This window comes from Zonotrichia albicollis, unplaced genomic scaffold (genome assembly GCF_047830755.1).
Source record: "Zonotrichia albicollis isolate bZonAlb1 unplaced genomic scaffold, bZonAlb1.hap1 Scaffold_257, whole genome shotgun sequence".
In the NCBI taxonomy this organism is placed as follows: domain Eukaryota; kingdom Metazoa; phylum Chordata; class Aves; order Passeriformes; family Passerellidae; genus Zonotrichia; species Zonotrichia albicollis.
Genome location: NW_027428429.1, coordinates 4993167 through 5012823, shown reverse-complemented (window position 1 = coordinate 5012823; position 19657 = coordinate 4993167). Strand labels below are relative to the sequence as shown.

The 19657-nt window shown below is 50.9% G+C and overlaps 1 protein-coding gene across 1 annotated transcript; it reads left to right on the top strand.

Moving 5' to 3' along the window:
- Positions 1 to 6464: 6464 nt before the first annotated feature.
- On the top strand, positions 6465 to 19285 carry LOC141727897 (serine/threonine-protein kinase pim-1-like). Its single transcript, XM_074534186.1, has 6 exons — positions 6465 to 6731; positions 17196 to 17363; positions 17487 to 17537; positions 17735 to 18101; positions 18746 to 18922; positions 19179 to 19285. Exons 1-6 carry the CDS (start codon positions 6465 to 6467, stop codon positions 19283 to 19285), a joined length of 1137 nt encoding a protein of 378 aa, XP_074390287.1.
- Positions 19286 to 19657: the final 372 nt, after the last annotated feature.

Below are 19657 nucleotides of genomic sequence, written 5' to 3'. Positions count from 1 at the left end.
CTGCTCAGCACAAGAGACAATCAGAGAATGTACTCACAGAGTCTGTAGGCATTGGGATGTTCCAGCTGTAGGAGATCACTGCAGGAGCTGCAGCTGCATTGTCCTGCAGCCAGAGGTTCCTGTGCCAAGGGCTGGCAGTGATTCTGCCCGAGGCACTTCTCAGCACCTTCCCAGCCCTGACTGATTGAAGCTCTCTGTGCCTCTGTTCTGTGCCCGGGGTGGCTGCAGGCAGTGCCCCAGCCCTGCTGGGCTGGGAGAAAAGCTGCTCATCAAGAGAAATGTGCTTTTGAAGCTCTTCTTGGTTACCAGGAGCTGCCTCTGTGCCAGGAGCCCAGCCCAGCTCAGCAGCACAGACACAGCACAAGCACTTTAATGAGCCTCTGGGGCTTTGTGCTCAGGCCCTGAACATCAGTCCCTGAGAGGGAGCTGAAGAAACCTCTCCAGAACTCCAAGGCAGAATCCAACTCCAAACTTTCTTGGACTTTTAATGGGTCCCAGTGAGGGACACGACTGAGAAAGTGTCCCCAGGCCCCCAGTGGAGCAGAGAACTGGAGGCAGTGATGACAGGTGGGGACAAAGAGAAGCCAAATCTTGGTGCCCTGGGGCACAGCAGGGTCTGTGCCACCAAGGGCTGGGAGGAGACACCTTGTGCTGAGGCCCTGGGGCCTCCTGGCACAGCCCCAGCCAGGCTGGGCACTGTCAGCCCCTTGTCCTGCCCTCAGCATCCCCCCGTAGCCCACATCCCAGTGGCCTCAAGGATCTGCTGGAAGGAGTCCCTGGAGAGCCTTGCTCAGGAATGGCCCTTGGGGGTTCCTTCATGCTCCCTGGGACTGCAGGTTTTACAGAGGACTTTGGGTTTGGCTTTTGCCTTGGAGTCTCTGAGAGGTCTCTGCAATCATGGCCTCCAATTATCTGCTGTAATTAGTCCCTGGAGAGGCTTTGTCAGTAACAACACTCAGTGGGGCTCATTAATGCTTCAAGGTACTTCAGTTATTTTAAGGTACTTGGTGTTTCCCTTTTGATTCAGATTCTGTGAGAGATCTGTGCAATCATTGCCTGAATTATCTGCTTTAAATAATCCCTGGAGAGCTTTGCACTGACACTCAGTAGGGCTCAATAATGCCTTGAGATACTAAAGGTTTTTAAGGTACTTTATGGATTTAAGAATACTTTAGGTACTTTTAAGGATTCTTCATCCCATACTGAGTCTCTGAGGGATGTTTGTGCCACCCTGACCACCAGTTCTCCAAGGAGTTTATGAGGAGCCTGAGTTAGGTATCTTCCCCTTTTCTGTTTTACAACAAAGATGGAACTGAAAGAATTTCATAAGGCTTTCTTAAAGCATCCAGGCAAACATGGGATGATTAACAATACAACAACAAACACTAAGAGAATTAATAGTCCTGTTTTAGCTAGACATCATCCAACCCTTTAGTCTCTTGGATTGGAAGAGTTTATTGAACTTGTCTTTGTTTTCCACTTGTAGGTTTTTGAACTCTTCTTCAGTACCTGAATGCTTTTGTGGATGGACTCGCTGTGGCTGGAGAGGTTCATGCAACACGTGCCCTCAGAATCCACATTGCCATGCCCATTACCCAGAGTAAAAACGCTATCGCTGTTCTGCATGATGGCATGTCTGATGGTCTCTATGTCTGAGAGCAGACCACTCAGTGTGAGGGAGGTAGCATTGGTTTGCTTACTTAACAGGCACCCAAGATGGTCTAATTGTCCTAAAGCTTTAGCTGCAGCCACCCAAGGTAGTCCAAACTGGGGGTTTGGCTACCATCCGATACCTGGATTTAAGCTTGCAAAGCCATCTTTTTGATATCATCCAATACTTCTCTGGGGATACCTGCTGCTTGATTATCTGGTAGGCTGTGTTGTCCTTCTCCAGCTAGACGGTTGATTGTCAATTCTGCCCTTGCCTCATTATTAGCACAGTCTGCTATTAAGAGTTTTAGTAAATGCTTCCATCCCCCTTCCCATAGGGTGTATTCTGTATATGCGACAACAACATGGTCATAAAATATTTTAAATTATAGGGGTTTAAAACATATGCTGTAAACATAGCCCTCATTAGGCCATTAAAACAAGCTCAGTCCTTCCTATGGTCTTTAGGTGCCTTACACAGGTCCTTGATTTCCCCGTAAACCAATGGCTGATAGTTGGGATTCTGCCTCCTTGTTTCATAACATACGGGGCATTAAGGAGCTTCGAGACCATTTGCCAATCTCCTTCTTTAACTGCTTCTTTCTGGATCCTTTCCTAGGGGTCTTCTGGGGTTTAGGGGCACGGTGACTCTGGGGAATCCAAACTGTCTTCTGGGGAGGAAGAATAACTTGGAGCAGAAACATTTGTATTAGAAATAGTGTGACAGTTGGGCTTAGTATCTTTGACCATGGGGGTCATATTGTTGCCAGAGGGTGAGGCAAAGGGCACTGGCATTTTGTCAGGTGTTGGGGAGGAAGGGCCTTGATTTAGGATGGCCGACTTCAAGGGTGGAGTTCTGGAGGCAGGGCCCAGGGTGAAGGTTGAATGATTGACAGTGGCGGCATGACCTGCAGTTGTGGCGATGGAGTCTTGAGGTTTGTTCAGGGCGGAAGAGAAGGTTGTGATAGCAGGAAGTGGAGAAGCCAAGATGGAGGGAGGATGGTCGGGTTCCCGAGCCACATTCAGGCTCCTTCCATCTTGAGTCTCCAGGTGTAGTGAAACCATCAGGTTTAGACACAGCCCTGTGGAGAATCTGAATAATAGAATGCTGACACAGCAGCAAAGAAGCTTCCTGACTCGAGGGACATCCGCCCTATAACCTACCCCTATAGCCATGTAAGGCAATATTGTGTTAACCCTACTATTGGTCACTTATGGTCCCTCTAACCTTTTGCCGTTGGTCAGGATTGGAACCAGGCCAAGGGTATAAAAGTAGCATACTGTACCCCTACTAACTCAGAAGAAGAAGTGCCGAGACCCTTCACGGACCCCTCTAATAAAGCCATACTCGTGGAACAGCCGGTGTCTTCTCCTTCTCTTCTCTCTACCGTCTGCTGGAGCCTCAAGCCAAGGGAAAGCTATCTAGCAAGCGAAGCTGAAACCATAAGAGCTGGCTAATCACTAAGAGCTGAATATTCCCTGCTTGCTAGGGGCTGACCTGCGGCCTTGGTCTGAGCGAGCTGGCCTCTGGCACTCAGTCCCCTTGGGGGCTGAGCTCTGGAGCTGTAATAGCTTGCTTAGGATAAGACCAACTAAGGCTCATTTAAGTGGCCGCCCAAACGTGATCGTCGTAGGACCCTGGTCCCCAGGGGTGAAATGTTGCCGGAGCATCGGAGCCTTTTTGGGGTTTCCTGTTATTGTCTGTTTGGGAAGCCTCTCCTTCTGCACAAGGACTTTTCGTTTTAAAAAATCCTCTCTGCAGAAGGCTCAATTCGACCCTCAATACATACATCTGGACGAGATAACGTCCAAGAATTGAGCAGCAGACCCCTTCCACAGACCCCTGACCCCAAAGGATGTAAGTATTACTTAAGATTGCGTGCATACCTTTGGGTGCTCTAAAAAACCTTTTTTGATTTTTTTCTTTTTTTTCTTGTTTGCTGTGGAAAGGTCTTGAAAAAAATATGGGTACTTGTTTAGGCACCCTGAAACTAACCACACTTGAGAGAGAGTTATATTTAACCATTGTAGAAACCTTATCTTTTAATAATTTCTCTTTTTCTAAAGGTAGTCAGTAAAAAAGACTCTTAAAAAATTTGTTACTTGGATTGTGCTGCATTTCCCTGAAACTGATAGGACCACAATTACTGAAAATTCTTTCTGGGATATAGTTGGAAACACTATTTATATTTCTCAAACAAAACAGGACTTTTCTGTTACTAACTTCTTACCTTTATTTCATATAATAACAAAAACAATTGAAAAATCTAATTCTGAAAAAAGCTGCACACTAACAGATCTTTCCTCTTCATATGCTAATTGTGCTGATGAGATAACAGAGATGTGTGCCTTGCATACCACACAGTCGCTGGGCTCTGCAGAGCTTCCTGCAGATACCACCTCACAGGCAGAGGCCAAGCAGTCCCCCCTGCACCCCCTCTCCCTTGTCTCAGAGCCAGCAGCGCTCACCATGGTCTCCCCCCACCACACACCTTCCCCCCTCGCAGGACCCGCGCTGCCCAGCTTCCCGTTTCCGGCTGTAGCCCCCCATCCCCCCGGCCCCACTTCCTTCCCGCCTCAGGCCCCGGGGGCCCCGCTCCCTGCCTCTACCACCGTACCCTCCACTGCGGCCACTCCTCCCCCTGTGCCGGTCTATCCCCTCCTCGTTCCCCCCGCCCCCGTGCTGCCTTAGTCCCCTCCCGTCGCCGCGATTCCAGTTCTCCCTACTCCCACGCCACCGTTCCCTGCCCCCGCTTCCTTCATCGCGGCTCCCGCTGATGCCCCTGCCCTGCCCCCCGCTCCCCCCACCGTGTCCACCATGACCCCTGGCCCCATTATCGCTGCCGCCCCCCCCAACCCCGCGCTGCTAACCCCCGCCCCCGTGGCCGCCCTCCCCGCCATGACCGCCCCCGCTCCTGCCCCTCCCGAGACCGCCCCGGCCCTCTCGGCCCCAGCTGAGAGCGGGCCGGCCCCTCCTGGTGCTTTCCTGAGCTATGCCCACACCCTGTCCCCCTGCCCCAGCCACACACATGCACAGTAACACCAGCACCACCACTTCACCCTGTACCTGCACCAGCACTGCTTGCGCACCCCCAAACCCCCCAGGCGTGCATCCCCAGCCCGCCCACCCTCCCTGCCCCCACACGTCCCTCCAACCCCTGACCCAACCCTCCTGCCACCCGAATGGATCAGAGACCACCCGTGGTGTCAGCCCCCCAACCCAATCCGGTCCCTGCTGTGCTGCTACCCCTCATCCAATAGTGCCAACTTTGGGCCAGTCATTGAAAACCATGAAAAATGCTTCTAAATTAAAAAAAAATGAATTCACGGGTAGCAAAACCCTCACAACGTTCCTCAGATGATGAGAGTTCTTCTGATGAATCTGATTTTGATACGATTAATATAGACCCATGGGCTCTTATTAAGACAGAAGCTACAAAGTCTGGGAACTGGGACCTAGCACAGAAAATCACAGCCTTTCCAGTCAAATACAAGCAAGGAAGGAATGGTGGGGAATCTAATATCAAGACATGGAAACCAATTCCTAATAAGGAACTAGTGCAATTGAGAAATATAGACAAGGAACATGGACGTAGTTCACGTATCTTTAGAAATTTCCTAGAAACCATGTTCTCTGCGCATGTTTTGCTTCCTCACGATGTAAAAAATATTTCACAATGCCTTCTGTCACCGGCAGAATATTTGTTATGGGATAGGCATTGGAAGAAACACTTAAAAACGTTATCAGATTCATATACTGCTGATGCTACTAAGACCAACTTCACAGTAGAACAGTTGGCCGGCGAAGGAGACTTTCAAAAACCAGCAGAACAAATGGAAACTTTGAATAAAGAAGCGCTGCAGGATGTAGCAATTGCAGCAAAAACCTCCTTGCTTCTTATGCAGGATGAGTCAATGCCAACAATGCATTTTTCTACTATAAAACAAGGCATTGAAGAAAGCTTTATAAAATTTGTGGACAGACTTAAAGATGCTTTGGAGAAACAAATAGAGAGTGCAGAGGCAAGAAAGGAACTCTTATGTAAGCTTGCTTTCAGCAACTCAAATGAGAAATGTAAGGTCATTTTGAGGTCTTTACCCGTGGATACAGACCCTACTATAGAGCAAATGCTAGAATGCTGTACACGCCACATGTCCACTGAAAATACAGTGGCCCAAGCAGTTGCTAAGGTTATTGCTGAAGGAGTTTCGGGTGCATATGCAGTCATAACATCTAAGGAACAAGCTAAATGCTATCACTGTGGAGAGCTAGGACATTATATAAAGGACTGTCCGGAAAGAACACCTCCCCGATACCATCGGAATTATAATCAAAGACCCCAAAATCAGCAACGCGATCAACCGCGTCCTTTAAACTTCTTGAGCCGCCCGTTCGACTTTCGGGCGCAGAATACAAATCAAAGGCCACCAAGACCCAATCATGCACAAACCCAGGCTGCTCCAGACCCAAAGGAGAAGCCCCAGCCCACGGGACAACCCAGAGAGGTACCCGCCGACAACTGGTAACTGCTTTGTCCATTGACTTTAATGATGAGAATGTTCACCGTGTTCCCACAGGAAAATATGGACCTAAAGGGAGTCCTTAAGACATTTTAATTACAGGTGATTCGGTTAATACTCCGAAGGAAATCTTCGTTGTTCCGGAAGTGCTGACAGTGCAGCCGGGACAAGAGATCCTCGTGCAGGTATACTGCATAGACTTACCTTTTTTTCTTTCTAAGGGAACTCCAATAGCTCAAGCATTTTTACTCCCAGAGAATCACAGGGAACAGATTCCTCTCAGCCCTACAACTATGTGGGCTCAAGTCATGGGACCATCCAATCCTACCATCGAGTGCAGCCTCTCCCACAAAGGAGAGAAGACCCACCTGCCAGGAATGCTGGACACCGGTGCAGATGTGACCATCATCGCCCGTTCAGATTGGCCAGCACACTGGGATCTACAACCTGTTGCAGGCATGATTTCCGGGATTGGTGGAACTACAGTATCCATGAGGAGCAAGAACAACATCCTGGTTGAAGGGCCAGAAGGCAAGCTGGCAACCATCCGTCCATTTGTGGTAAGGGCCCCCATCACCCTTTGGGGACGAGACGTTTTATCCCAGTGGGGTGCTTCCTTACACATTCCCATTCAGGATTTCTGACTGGGCCACTGAGTTGAGCGCGCTGCCAGAAATACCCCGTCTCACCTGGAAAAGCCACAAGACAATCTGGACTGAGCAGTGGCCCCTAAAGAAAGCCAAGCTGTGCGCCCTAAACGCCCTCGTGGAAGAACAGCTCAAAAAAGGCCACATGGTGGAGTCTGACAGCCCTTGGAACTCTCCAGTCTTTGTTCTACCAAAGTCAGGTACAAACAAGTGGAGGCTTCTCCACGACCTTAATCTTCTCCGTTGACCCAAGGAACTGGACTCTCCCTGCACTCTCACAGAGGAAGGCAGAGGTGTCATCGTCAAAGTCTAGGAAGCCCTGTCTTCACACAAAGCTCATCGCTACAAGCCCAGCCTGCCTTTCCAGTTCATCATCCTGAGAAAAGCACCTCGATTCCATGGACTGCTTTTCCAATGGGACCCTCAGCTGCGAGACCGTTTGTTGATACTGGAATGGGTTTTTACACGTAGCCAGCCTACAAAGACACTTACCACCTACCAGGAGATTATAGCACACTTAATAAAAAAGGCTAGGACTCACCTTTGCTCTCTTTCAGGTTGTGATTTTGAATGCATATATTTGCCAATAACCCTTAAAGGCTTTGAGGATTTGATCAAGACCAATGCGAGTCTTCAGTTTGCTTTGGACAGTTATACGGGCCAAACTTCAGTGGAGATCCCACCACACAATCTTTTTAACCAGAATGAAACTTTCCATCTGATTCCAAAAGAAATCCAAAGTAGAAAACCTCTCAAGGCTCTAACTCTATTTACAGATGGCTCAGGGTCTCCCCACAAGTCGGTGATTACTTGGAGAGACCCCCAAACACAAGAATGGCAATCTGACGTACAAATAGTAGAAGGATCGCCACAAATTGCAGAATTAGCAGCTGTTGTCAGAGCCTTTGAAAAATTTAAAAACGAGCCTTTCAATCTGGTCACAGATTCAGCTTATGTTGCTGGTATAGCTATGAGAGCAGAACATGCTCTTCTCAAAGAGGTCTCTAACCCAAAGCTATACCAACTGCTCTCTAAGTTAATACAATTGATATCCCACAGAAAGCAACCTTATCACATAATGCATGTGAGGTCTCACACGGGCCCCCCAGGTTTTGTTGCAGATGGCAACAGGAAAGCAGATGCATTAGCCATGGCAGCTGAAATTGCAAATGTTCCTAACATCTTTGCTCAGGCAAAGTTGTCACACGCATTTTTTCATCAAAATGTACCTGCCCTTATGAGAATGTTTAAGCTCTCAAAGGATCAGGCAAAAGCTATCGTGGCTACCTGTCCGAACTGTCAAAACTACCAGATACCGTCAATGGGTACGGGAGTCAATCCCCGAGGTCTGAATAGCTGTCAGCTGTGGCAGACAGATGTAACTCACTTTGCGCCTTTTGGAAGGTCAAAGTACGTGCATGTTTCGGTCGACACGTTCTCAGGAGCAGTGTTTGCATCATCACATGCAGGAGAAAAGACCATGCACACAATAAAACACTTTCTCCTCGCTTTTGCCACCCTGGGTGTACCAAAGGAGATTAAAACAGATAATGGACCAGCCTATACCTCCCACAAGTTGAAGGAGTTCTTCAATGAATGGGGCATAGCACACAAGACTGGCATACCTGTAAACCCCACAGGACAATCCATCATGGAAAGGACACATCAAACCCTCAAAAGAGTCCTCGATCAACAGAACAGGGACACGAAAATCACATCTCCAGTGGAGAGACTTTGCAAGGCTCTCTATGTCATCAACTTGCTGAACTGCACAGTATCAAAGCCTGACCCACCAATACTTCGCCACTTTGCGAATACCACCCAAGCAAAGCTCACTGAGAAACCACCTGTGCTTGTGAAGGACCCTGAAACACACCAAATTTCTGGGCCTCATCAGTTGATTACCTGGGGTAGAGGATATGCGTGCGTGCTGCTACCATCAGGTCCAAGGTGGTACCCAGGAAAATACATAAAACCATACTTAGGCACAGCGAACACTACTGCAGACAAAGACAAGAACTCTCCTAAGGCAAACACAAGACCACTCAAAACCAAACCAGCTCAGCCTGGAGATGAAGACGTCGCCGAACACCCACAAACACCAGAACAGACCACCCCATTACAAGGCAGCAGACAAAACAGAAAGCTAAACAACAGTCTGCTGTACTAGGCCACAGATAGCCTTAATACAAAAGTGTTCTCTAAAATATGTGTTGTTACACTGTGTTTTTATATTTTAAAAACCTTATTATTCCCTCTTCCTAACCTTTAAAATTCCTTAACCTTCTACCCACTCCTCCTCCCTTAGTGTGGCTTAGAAATTAAAAGAAAAAGGGGGGGAGGAGGGGAACACAGAAAAGAACAAGGCAGAAATCCCCCTCATCATAAAGATAACAAATTGTGCTTATATTCCCAATCAGAAGCCCTAATCCTGCCCAAAGATGAAAAATATTTCTGTCAGTGCTGTTTTCACCGCTGCCTGAATGCTCTACACCATACCGCATGCCTTCAGCTGGATTAGCCCTCAGCCCAGCCATAATGTTTGGGTAACCTTAGCAAAAACACTAAAACAAGACAACATGTGCTTGTCCATGGGAAGCATTGATAATCCACTTTCCACATGTCTAATAGGAATTCCCTTTGTAGCAGACGACTGGCCTGTCCATAACTCCGAGGTTCTCCGCACCACAGGTAAGAGACCCAATGGGGCTGATACTTGGGACGAGTGGACAAAAATTCTGCCAGATGCTCGAGAGGAACCCCAAGAATTAGATCTGTTGGGGTCATCCAAGGCCACATATTGTGTCAAATTTTACTTTAGACATCCAAAAAACGATTGGTCAGAAATTGACCAACACAAAAACACATATCGAAAAGATTTATCACCAGTGAGCAAAGCCTATAACCCTCATGACTGGTGCAATTACACAGCTCGTGTAATTTCTGTGTCCTCTCTCCATCCCAAAGTATTACCCAAGGGAATGTTTCTCATCTGTGGTGACAGAGTATGGGCAGGGATCCCCTCCCGACTCCAGGGAGGTCCCTGTACTCTGGGAAAACTTTCTACCCTTACTCCAAACATCACCCTGTTACATAATTGGAAAAAGGAAAGAGAATCAAAACGTGAAAAAAGGTCCTACACTGAATTTGATGAAAATTGTGATCCGAGATTGTATGATTGGAACAGACCAAAAAAGATTGCTGTCTCTCTGTTTTCACCCTGGATAGCTGGTGCTAAAGCCCTCAGTGAAATCAATCACCTTGGCTGCTGGCTCAGTAAACAAGCTAACGCCACATCAGCAGCCCTGACTGATCTCTTAAAGGAAGAAGAAACCATAAGACAAGCTTCACTCCAAAACCGAGCAGCAATCGACTTCCTGCTGCTTGCCCACGGACATGGATGTGAGGACTTTGAGGGAATGTGCTGCTTCAACCTCTCTCCGCGTTCGGAATCCATCCATGCGAACATCCAGAAACTGAAAGATCTCGTGAAGGACTTGAAAGTAGAAAGAATCCCAAATTGGGTCAATGAACTTTTCGGGCAATGGGGACTTACAGGATGGGCTGCATCTTTGGTCAAGGGATTGTTGTTGATCTTCCTTGTAATTGTCATTGTGTTAGCTATGTTCTTGTGTCTTGTTCACTGTTTCAAAAGAACTATTGCGAACGCATTTTTTGTAAAAACAGAAAGTGGAGTTGTAGTAAACCCCTCAGGTTTAGCCAGGGCCCCTTGGAGAATAGAATGCTGACACAGCAGCAAAGAAGCTTCCTGTCTCTAGGGACATCCGCCCTGTACCCTATCCCTATAGCCATGTAAGGCAATATCTTGTTAACCCTACTATTGGTCACTTATGGTCACTCTAACACCTTTGCCATTGGTCAGGATTGGATCCAGGCCAAGGGTATAAAAGTAGCATACTGTACCCCTACTAACTCGGAAGAAGAAGAGCTGAGACCCTTCACGTAACCCCTACAATAAAGCCATACTCATGGAACAGCCAGCGTCTTCTGCTTCTCCTCTCTCTACCGTCTGCTGGAGCCTTAGGCCAAGGGAAAAGCTACCTAGCAAGCAAAGAGCTTGAAATCATAAGAGCTGCCTAATCACTAAGAGCTGAAAATTCCCTGCTTGCTAGGGCTGTCCCGCGGCCTTGGTCTGAGAGCGAGCTGGCTTCTGGCACCCAGTCCCCTTGGGGACTGAGCTCTGGAGCTGTAATAGCTTGCATAGGATAAGACCAGGAAAGGCTCATTTACAAAGGGAAGAGCCAGATTAGACATTTGGCACTTGACATCAAATTACAAAAATGGAATCATCCTTTTATTAGAAATCTCTCCATTTCCTCTCTATGGTGCATTTCCAAATCTTCAGTGTATGTTTAGAAAACCTTTTAATGGAAATCAAAGGCAATTGGACATTTCATTCATTGTTCATACAGAGATTGTGAAATAATTTAGTAAAGGTAGGAAGTCTGCCACAGGGACAAGGCTCAGGTTGGAGCAATTAGTGCTGAGGGGTTGGTGGTTCTGTTTCCAAGATGCTCAGCTGCTTTGCCCTTTTCTGGACCAAGGGGCTCTGGGTGCTGTTTTGCTGCTCTTGGCCAGAGAGGCTGGCAAGAAGCAGAAGCAGAGGTAGAGCCTTGTTTGCAGTGAAGCTGGTGGGTAAGGAGCTGTGTCTCTGTCCCGGCAGTGCTTGTGCAGGGGGTTCATGCCAGGAGCCCTGAAGTCGCCCAGCGCGACGCCCTGCCCGTGCTCTGGTCCTGCCTGGGGAACAAGGCGCTGCCTGTGCGGAGCGCCAACGTCCGCACCGTGGCCACCAAGCTCGCCTCTGCCCTCTGCAAGGTGATGGGCACCCAGCGGAAGGAATGTGCTGCCAGCAAGCCTCCACATGTGCAGGAAAACCTCTCCAAAATGTTGGGCTGGTGAAGGCGAGATGTTCTCCAGAAAGCTGAGGAAGCGCTGAGTTGGACACCTCTGGATTTGCCTTTTGAGCTGTGCCAAAAATGACAAAATCCTAAGGAAGGGGGTGCATCTGCCCTTGCTCTCTCCATTGCCCTTCCTACTCATGGCATGGGGGGCCTGGAGCAGCTCCAGATGGAGGACAAGGTGAAGGCAATCATGGCTCAGCCTCACACAGAGGTGAGGGGGGAGCTGGGCCAATCTCTGCTGGCAGGAAGGGTCTTGTGGCAGCCCAGAGAGGCTGTGCACATTGCCAGGGAACAGCTGTGCCTGCATGTGCCCCTGCAATGAGCTGTGCTGCTGCCAGTGCCCCTGGAGCTGTGGGGCTGCTGAGCTGTGGGGCAGGCAGAGGAGCAGGAGGGTGCATGTGCAGCTGAGCCATTCCTGGAGAGCACAGGGCTCTGGGCTCCCTGCTGTCCCAGGGCAGCCCAGAGGCCAGGCTGTGCCTGTGCTGGCTCTGGGCAAGTGGCTCAGGGTTTGCCCCGGCCTGCCTCAGTGTCTGTCAGCACGAGCATGTTTCCCTGTGCAGCAGTTTAGACGTTTGCAGGAAATGTGTCCCATGAAATATGGAGCTTCAGCTGCTATAGGTTTACATGGTGGTCTCTGTTAAACTTTGTGTCTCCATTTTGCAGATCTGACTGGTTACAGTCTTCTCAAGAAGTTTTCTTCAGATACTTCCAATGTTCCCTCACTCACAAAGTCCTCGCCTCCCGTTCAGAAGAGTTCTCTTTCCTCCAAGCTCAGGAAGAAGCTGCCGCCTGTATGAAGAGTGTTTGAAGAATAGGATTGATGTGTTAGGCTTCATAGTTACAGCTGTACATATATTCAGATCTTTAGATGTAGTTTTGAATTAATGACTTTTGATTCTGTCTTCACAATTTGATGACATATTTTTAATTGTATATATTTTATTTTGATGATGAAAAAAGTAAATAAATCAATAAAATTTAAATAAACCAAAAGGAGAATGTGAGACCAGGACCTGCTAGCCTAGAGATTATGGGAGTGCAGCTCACTCGATGTGCCAGTGTCTCACCACATCCTTTCTTCATTGGGCCTCTCCTCCTCCTCTTTGGCTATGTTTCCTTTGTGTCATTTGTGCTGCTCTTTGTTACTTGGCATTACAACAGAGTCACCTGTTGACCTGTTTGGGGAACAACGGATCCAAAAGATCCTGTCTAGTCAAAGGTTTTATACCTAGGTGTGTTCTGTGCTCACCAAAGGCCTGAGCAAAGAAACCAAGAGAAGAGTGCCCAAATCCCAAAGCTTTGTTCCTTTGCAATCTCCCACAGATCTGGCTCAAAGGTGTCTTCAATCAAAATTCCATAGGTAAGAAGAGGTCATGCATTACACTAGGAAATGATGCACTGCTTTGGCAAAGTCACCTGTATGTATATTTACCCAGGACAGCAGTGCAGCTGTGTTGTTTGCACCTTGTTTGCAGAAGGATGAGTGCACTGGGAGGCCAATAACAAGTGGCAAGGGTTCCTCCAATCTGCACTGCAGCCTGGGTGCCATTCAGCCCAGAGCTAGGGGATCATTTGTTCCCATGGACCAGTGCTTGCCAGGGGAATGAATTCCTGCACAGCTGGAAGAAGCAATTCTGGATTCAGCTCCAGCTGTTGGTAGGCTGCATGATCATTGACAATGCTGCCTTTCCAGAAATTATTCTGCAGTTTCCTTTCATAGTCATTTGAAGGTTTTAAACTTCACATTTCAATTTGCTTTGCCTTAGGGAAAAACACTTCTGGGCCCAGTGCAAACTCTAACCTTTTGACAGCAAAGTCCTCATGGTTGCCAGCTTCTGATGTTATACAATGTCACCTGGCTGCCTGTGTTTGCTTAGCTCTGGGTCTAGTCCTGGCCTAGTAAAACAATTGGTAGCTCTATACCTTCCTTTCTCTTCCTCCCTCTTTTTCCTTAGTTTTCCCTTTTCCCCCAGTTCCTCCTCAACACATTTTGCTGTGGTTATTCAATAAAGGTACATTTGTTTTGATTATCACTGTAACCCCCTGTACCGTGTTGTTTTTTGCACTCTGAGATCAACCCACAAACCATCACGAAGCCCGTTCGTAAGGACAGATCATGACACTTGTATACATACTATAGAAACCTTCTATCAAACGTTAAAAATTCTCTAGAAATTAATTTACAACATTACTGGGTCTGGCACAGCCCAGATCTGGTGTTTGCTGCCACCACCAGTACCCAGAACTGGAAATTCCCTTGTTCTGGCAGAGCCAAGTCGAGCAATTTTCTGGTAAAGAAAGCAAAAATTTATCAATTTCCACTGCCAGCACTGGCAATGCCAAGATCTGGTGTTTGCTGCCACCGCCCATACCCCAATCTGGACATTTCTCAGTTCCAACACAGCCCAAGTGCAGCAATTTTTTGGGAAAAGAAGACAAAAGGCAGCAATTTCCTGGTGCCAAGATGGTCACCACCCAGACCTGGTGTTTGATGGCAGCGCCTATGCCCAGATCTGGATATTTCTCTGTGCCATCACAGCCCAAGTGCAGCAATTTGATGGCAAAGAAAGCCAAAACCAGGCAAATACCTGGTGCCTACATTACTCCTACACTACTCCTACACTACTTCTCTACACTACTACACACTACAAAGATTTCATGTTTGCTGATATGGCCAGTGCCCAGATCCAGAATTTTTCAGGTGCCTGTGCAGCACAATTCCAGCAATTTCCTGGCACAGAAGTTTAACATTTGGCAATTTCCTGGTGGCAGCACATCCCCTGCCAAGATATGGGGTGCGCTGGCCCCGCCAGTGCCCAGATCTGGCAATTTCCTGGTGCTGGCACTACCCAAATGCAGCAATTGTCTGGCAAAGAAAGCCAAAACGTGGCACTGCCCAGATCTGGTGTGTTTGGGTTGGGAGACCTCGGCTTAAGGCCGTGGGAAAACCCTCTTTAGTTGGGGTCAGCAGGAGTTCCCGCCCATAATCCTCTTGTTCAGTTATGCAGATTGTTACAGGAAAGTTCTGAGCTCTCTTTGCTACCATTGGTTACTTTATACTGCAAAAACTGTAATATTCTTAATCCTTCCTTCCTCTTGGATCCTTCCCTCAGATCCCACCTTAACCCCTCCCCATAAATAAATGTATAAATATTCCTGCTAGACCCTGGACCCCGGCCTTTTTCTGCTTCTCTCTCTGTACTGTGTACGCCATCCTGTTTGTTGTTTGCCTTCAGTAAAGTTCTGTTTCCAGACAACTTGATGAAAGCAGTCTCTCTCTGTAAAGTTGCCAGAGCTGGTTCTCAGGGAAACCACTGGTCAACAGTGCAGACAAGGACCAGAAGGTTTCACTGGTGTTTGCTGGCACTGCCAGTGCCCAGATCTGGAAATTTCCCTATTCAGGCACAGCACAAGTGCAGCAATTTGCTGGCACAGAAATCCAAAACCTGTGGCAGCTTCCTGCTCCTGGGTCTGGCACCGCCCCCACATCTTGTGTTTCATGTAACCAGAACCCAGATTTGGAAATTTCCCGATGCCAGCGGAGCCCAAATCCCGCAGATTTCTGTCACTGGCAACGACACCACCCAGATCTGGTGTTTGCTGGCAGTGCCAGCGCCCAGATCTGAAAACTTCCTGGTGCTGGCACAGAAAGCCAAAGTTTGGAAATCTGCAGCTTCTGGCTCCAGCGCCACCATGATCTGGTGTTTTCTGGGACCGCCAGTGCCCAGATTTGGAAATTTCCCAGTGCCTTCACAGCCCAGGTCCAGGAATTTGATTTTAGCCACCTTAGGAAGAGAAGTTCCTCGGCCTGTGACTTTCCTTTTTCTGGGAACTGTTTAAACCTTCTCTGGACTGAAAACCCAGAAAAACACTGGCAGCTCACACCTGTGGCCCACCGAGCTCTGGGACGCTGCATTACAGAACCAAAGGGACTTAGAAGAGACTGAGTGAGCCAACTACAACCCACAAAAAGGACTTTCTGAATTTGCCATCTCTTCAGCACTGTCCAAGGTTTTATTTAATATTATCCGTTTTTCATGCTTGTTAAAAAATCTGGGGTTTTTTTCACTTTTCTCGAGAGAAGTCTTTCCCTGAACTAGTAGGGGGAGGGGCCGCTTGAACTTGCTTTCTGGACAGACTCCTTTATGAGGTTTCCTCCCAAAATTTGCCCTAAGCCAGCACAAACAGTCACAATGAAAATTTCACCAGTGGCGTAATTTCCTGGTGGCAAATCTTGTGACAGAAGCTTGACCTTGTTCTCCATGAGAGATTTTTGGGAAGAGCAGACAGAAGAAGATTCCTGGAAAACTGAAACAGCTTTTCAGAATTGAAATGAAAATGAAAGAAACAATGCAAGATGTTTTCCTCTATTTATTTCTATGCTCCCCTTTTCCATGTTACACTATTTCTCCATCCCAGTAATTCCAAATGCACCTCACCTCTAAAATCGGTGACTTGGTGATTTTTAGACACTCTAAAATCCCATGAGCCACACACAGTTTTCCTTCCCCTGTTTTTACTGGAAAACAACACTGCAGATGTAAGTGCAGTGCTGGGCTCAGGTAGGAATCCTACCCCAAGGGAAGGTGGCCCGACAGTGTTTGACCCTCAGCAAGGACAATGCACCGCAGCGAGCAAGGGGATCGCTGTGCCAGTGCGCAGGAGTCAGGGCTCTGCATGTGGGCTCAAGGCTGCAAAGTTCCCGTGTTTGGGCAGACGGAGGGGCTGTCCCCGGGACGAACGGGGCTCGAACGTGGGGCTCGTGGGGCGAGCGGGGAACGGACACGGGGACGAACGGCCCCGGTGCTTCAGTTGCAGCAGCGGCAGCGGCGGCAGCAGCAGCGGCAGCGGCGGCAGCGGCAGCGGCAGCAGCAGCAGCGAAAGCAAAACCAAAAACAGATACGTTAGAAAAATCTTTCTTTTTCTCTCTTTCTTTTTCTTTCTCTCTTCCATTCTCTTTCTCTCCCTTTCCCGCTGTCGGGCACCCTTCTTTCAGCGTCCCTTCCCAAGCGTCCCTCTCCTCTCCCCGCCTCCCTCTCCCCTGCAGGGCCGGGCCATGCCCCCGGCCCGCCCCCGGCCCCGGGCGGGGCCGCCCCGTGCCCGGCCCCGGCCGTCCCGCCGCGGTCTCGCCTCCGCCCGGCTCTGGCCGTACTGGCGGTGGCGCTGCGGGGCGGGCGTCAGTGCCTGGGGCCGGGGCGGCATCGCCGCCCTTCGGCTCCGCCTGGCCCGAATCCGGCCCCGGACCCGAGGCAGGGTCCACTCCCGACCCCAGCCCCGGCCCCGGCTCCTCCCGGGACCCGCGGAGCACACACGCGGCGCGGCCGCTCCCGCCGCCTCCGCTGCGGCTTCCCCGGCCCGAGCTCCGCCGCTCGGCAGCGCGGCCGCCGGCCCCGAGCCTCCCGTGCCGCGTTCCCGGGAGCGAACGCCTGGGCATGGCCGGCCCGGGGCGGGTGAGGGGCGCTCGGGGGCCGTTGCTGGCCCCGGGCCGAGCGCTGACAGCCGCGTCCCGCCCGCAGGGACGGCGCAGGAGGCCCTGCAGGAGCGGTACCGGCTGGGATCGCTGCTGGGGCGCGGCGGCTTCGGCAGAGTCTTCGCGGCCACGCGGCTCTCAGACGGCGCCCCGGTGAGCGGCGGGGCCTGCGGCGGGCGCAGGAGGAAGGGATGGAGGAGGAGGAGGGCGGAGGGCGGAGGATGGGGCTCGCAGTGCGGGCGGCGAGCTCACCCCGCTGCTGGCCTTGGCTTGCAGGTGGCCATCAAAAGGGTGCCACGGAACCGCGTCCGGCACTGGGGCGAGCTGGTGAGTGAGCGGGGCCAGCAGCCGGGGCTGCCGGCCAGGGATGAGCCGGGGCCCGGCACGGTGGGAGCCACCAGGACGCCCCGAGGGAGAGCAGGCGTGGGGCCAGCGCAGGGCGCAGAGCATCCCGGCCTGGCTGAGGGCTTCCCCAGGCCTGGCACGGCATCGGCCCCAGTGACGGCATCGTGCTCCTCCCTCAGCCCGACGGCACCAGCGCGCCCCTGGAGATTGTGCTGCTGGCCAAGGTGTCCACTGGCTTCCCCGGTGTGGTCCAGCTGCTGGAGTGGCTCGAGCTCCCCAACTGCATCGTGATGGTGCTGGAGCGGCCAGAGCGGTGTCAGGACCTGCATCGTTTCATTGGGGCACGGCGGTTCCTGCCCGAGGAGGAGGCGCGGGAGCTGTTCCGCCAGGTGCTGGAGGCCGTGCGGCACTGCACCAGCTGCGGGGTCCTGCACAGGGACATCAAGCCAGAGAACATCCTGGTTGACCTGGACACCGGGCAGGCCAAACTGATTGACTTTGGCTGTGGCACCTACCTGCAGGACACAGTCTACACTCACTTTGCAGGTGAGCCTACCCAGGGCTGACATCTCCCGCTGCTGACATCTCATGGCCCAACATCTCCCAGCCCAAGCTGGCTGTGGCAGCAGGGATTCTCCCTTTTGCTGCCAGTCAGGGCACTGAATCTTCAGCTGAGTTGCTTTAGAGCAGGGCTGGGTGGGCAGCCATCTTCCAGCCCTGCTGGCAGCCTTTGCCAGCCACTCTGCCCAGGACTGGGGCTGGGCTGAGGCAGCCAGCCCTACCAAAACCCCCGTGGGTGGGGGTAGCAGAGAGGGAGGGCGGAACCTGTGCCCCAGCCACTTTGGTGTGCAGACGAGAGGAAGGGCTTGGGCTGCTCCACTCGCCCTATTTCCCTTGGCTTCATAATTTTTTTGGGGAAATGCAGGCAGGGAGGATAAGGGCATGTTTTTTCCCCAGCATGGAGTGGATTTTTCCTTTGCATGTCATGGTCGGGCCTAGCCAGGGCTGCTCTCTTCCAGTGCCAGAGGCTTCTTTTCCAACCCTAACTTTGTGCACAAGTCCCAGATGCGGGCGAGAGGGCAGTGGTCACCCTGTGTGCCCCTGATGCAGCCCCCGCAGGCCCAGGGATGCTGGGGCCAGGCTCTGGGAGCAGCAGCATCCCCCTGATGAACTCCATCTGTATTCCATAGGAACACTGTCCTACAGCCCCCCGGAATGGAACGACTTTGGCTGGTACCATGGCGAGGCAGCAACAATCTGGTCCCTGGGCATCCTGCTGCACCAGATGGTCTGCGGGGAGCACCCTTTCAGGAGGGGCCGGAACCTCAGCTGGGGCCAGCTCCCGCTGCCACAAAGGCTCTCTCAAGGTGGATCCTCTTCTCTGGGCATGGGGGGAATCCCAGTGCTGGGACCCAGCAGCGTGCTCGTGGGCATCCCGCTCTGGCAGCTGCTGAAGAGGTGGCACATGTCCTGCTCTCCTCCTCTCCTCCAAGACAGGGAATTGATGGGAAAGTTTAGGCCCAGCTCTGAGCACGTCCAGCATGGACTGGGCATGGGAATACTGGGGTAAAGCAGACAGGAGCCTTCTTTGGCTGACCGTCAGTTTCTGCTTTCTCTCCCCAGAATGCAAAGATCTGATCAGGTGGTGTTTATCCGTGAACTCCTTGGATAGACCCGCACTGGAAGACCTGTACTTTTATCCTTGGATGTGGGATATTCCTCTGCCATAGAGGAAGGGAGAGAGCCACAGGCACACTTTGATCCAGAGCCCTGGTAAGTTCCTGCTCCACATATGCCTTGGCAATGAGAAGCAAAGGAACCCAGCCCTTTTTGTGCTGCCTGTGTCACTGCACCGGGGTCATGGGGTGGGAACACACAGCCCTTGTGCTGGAGCTGAGCTGCTCTGCCCAGCACTGGTGGCCGCCATCCAAGCTGGTTTTGCTTGTCCTGGTTCCCTGACAGCTGGGGCCCTGGGCAGAGCCCTGAGAGCCTGGTCTGCCCCCAGGGAAGGAGAAGGAGCCCCTGGAGAAGCTGTAGCGGGTGGGGATGCTGCTGCTGCTGCTGCTGCTGCTGGAGACGACGAGGGTGACATCAAGGATGAC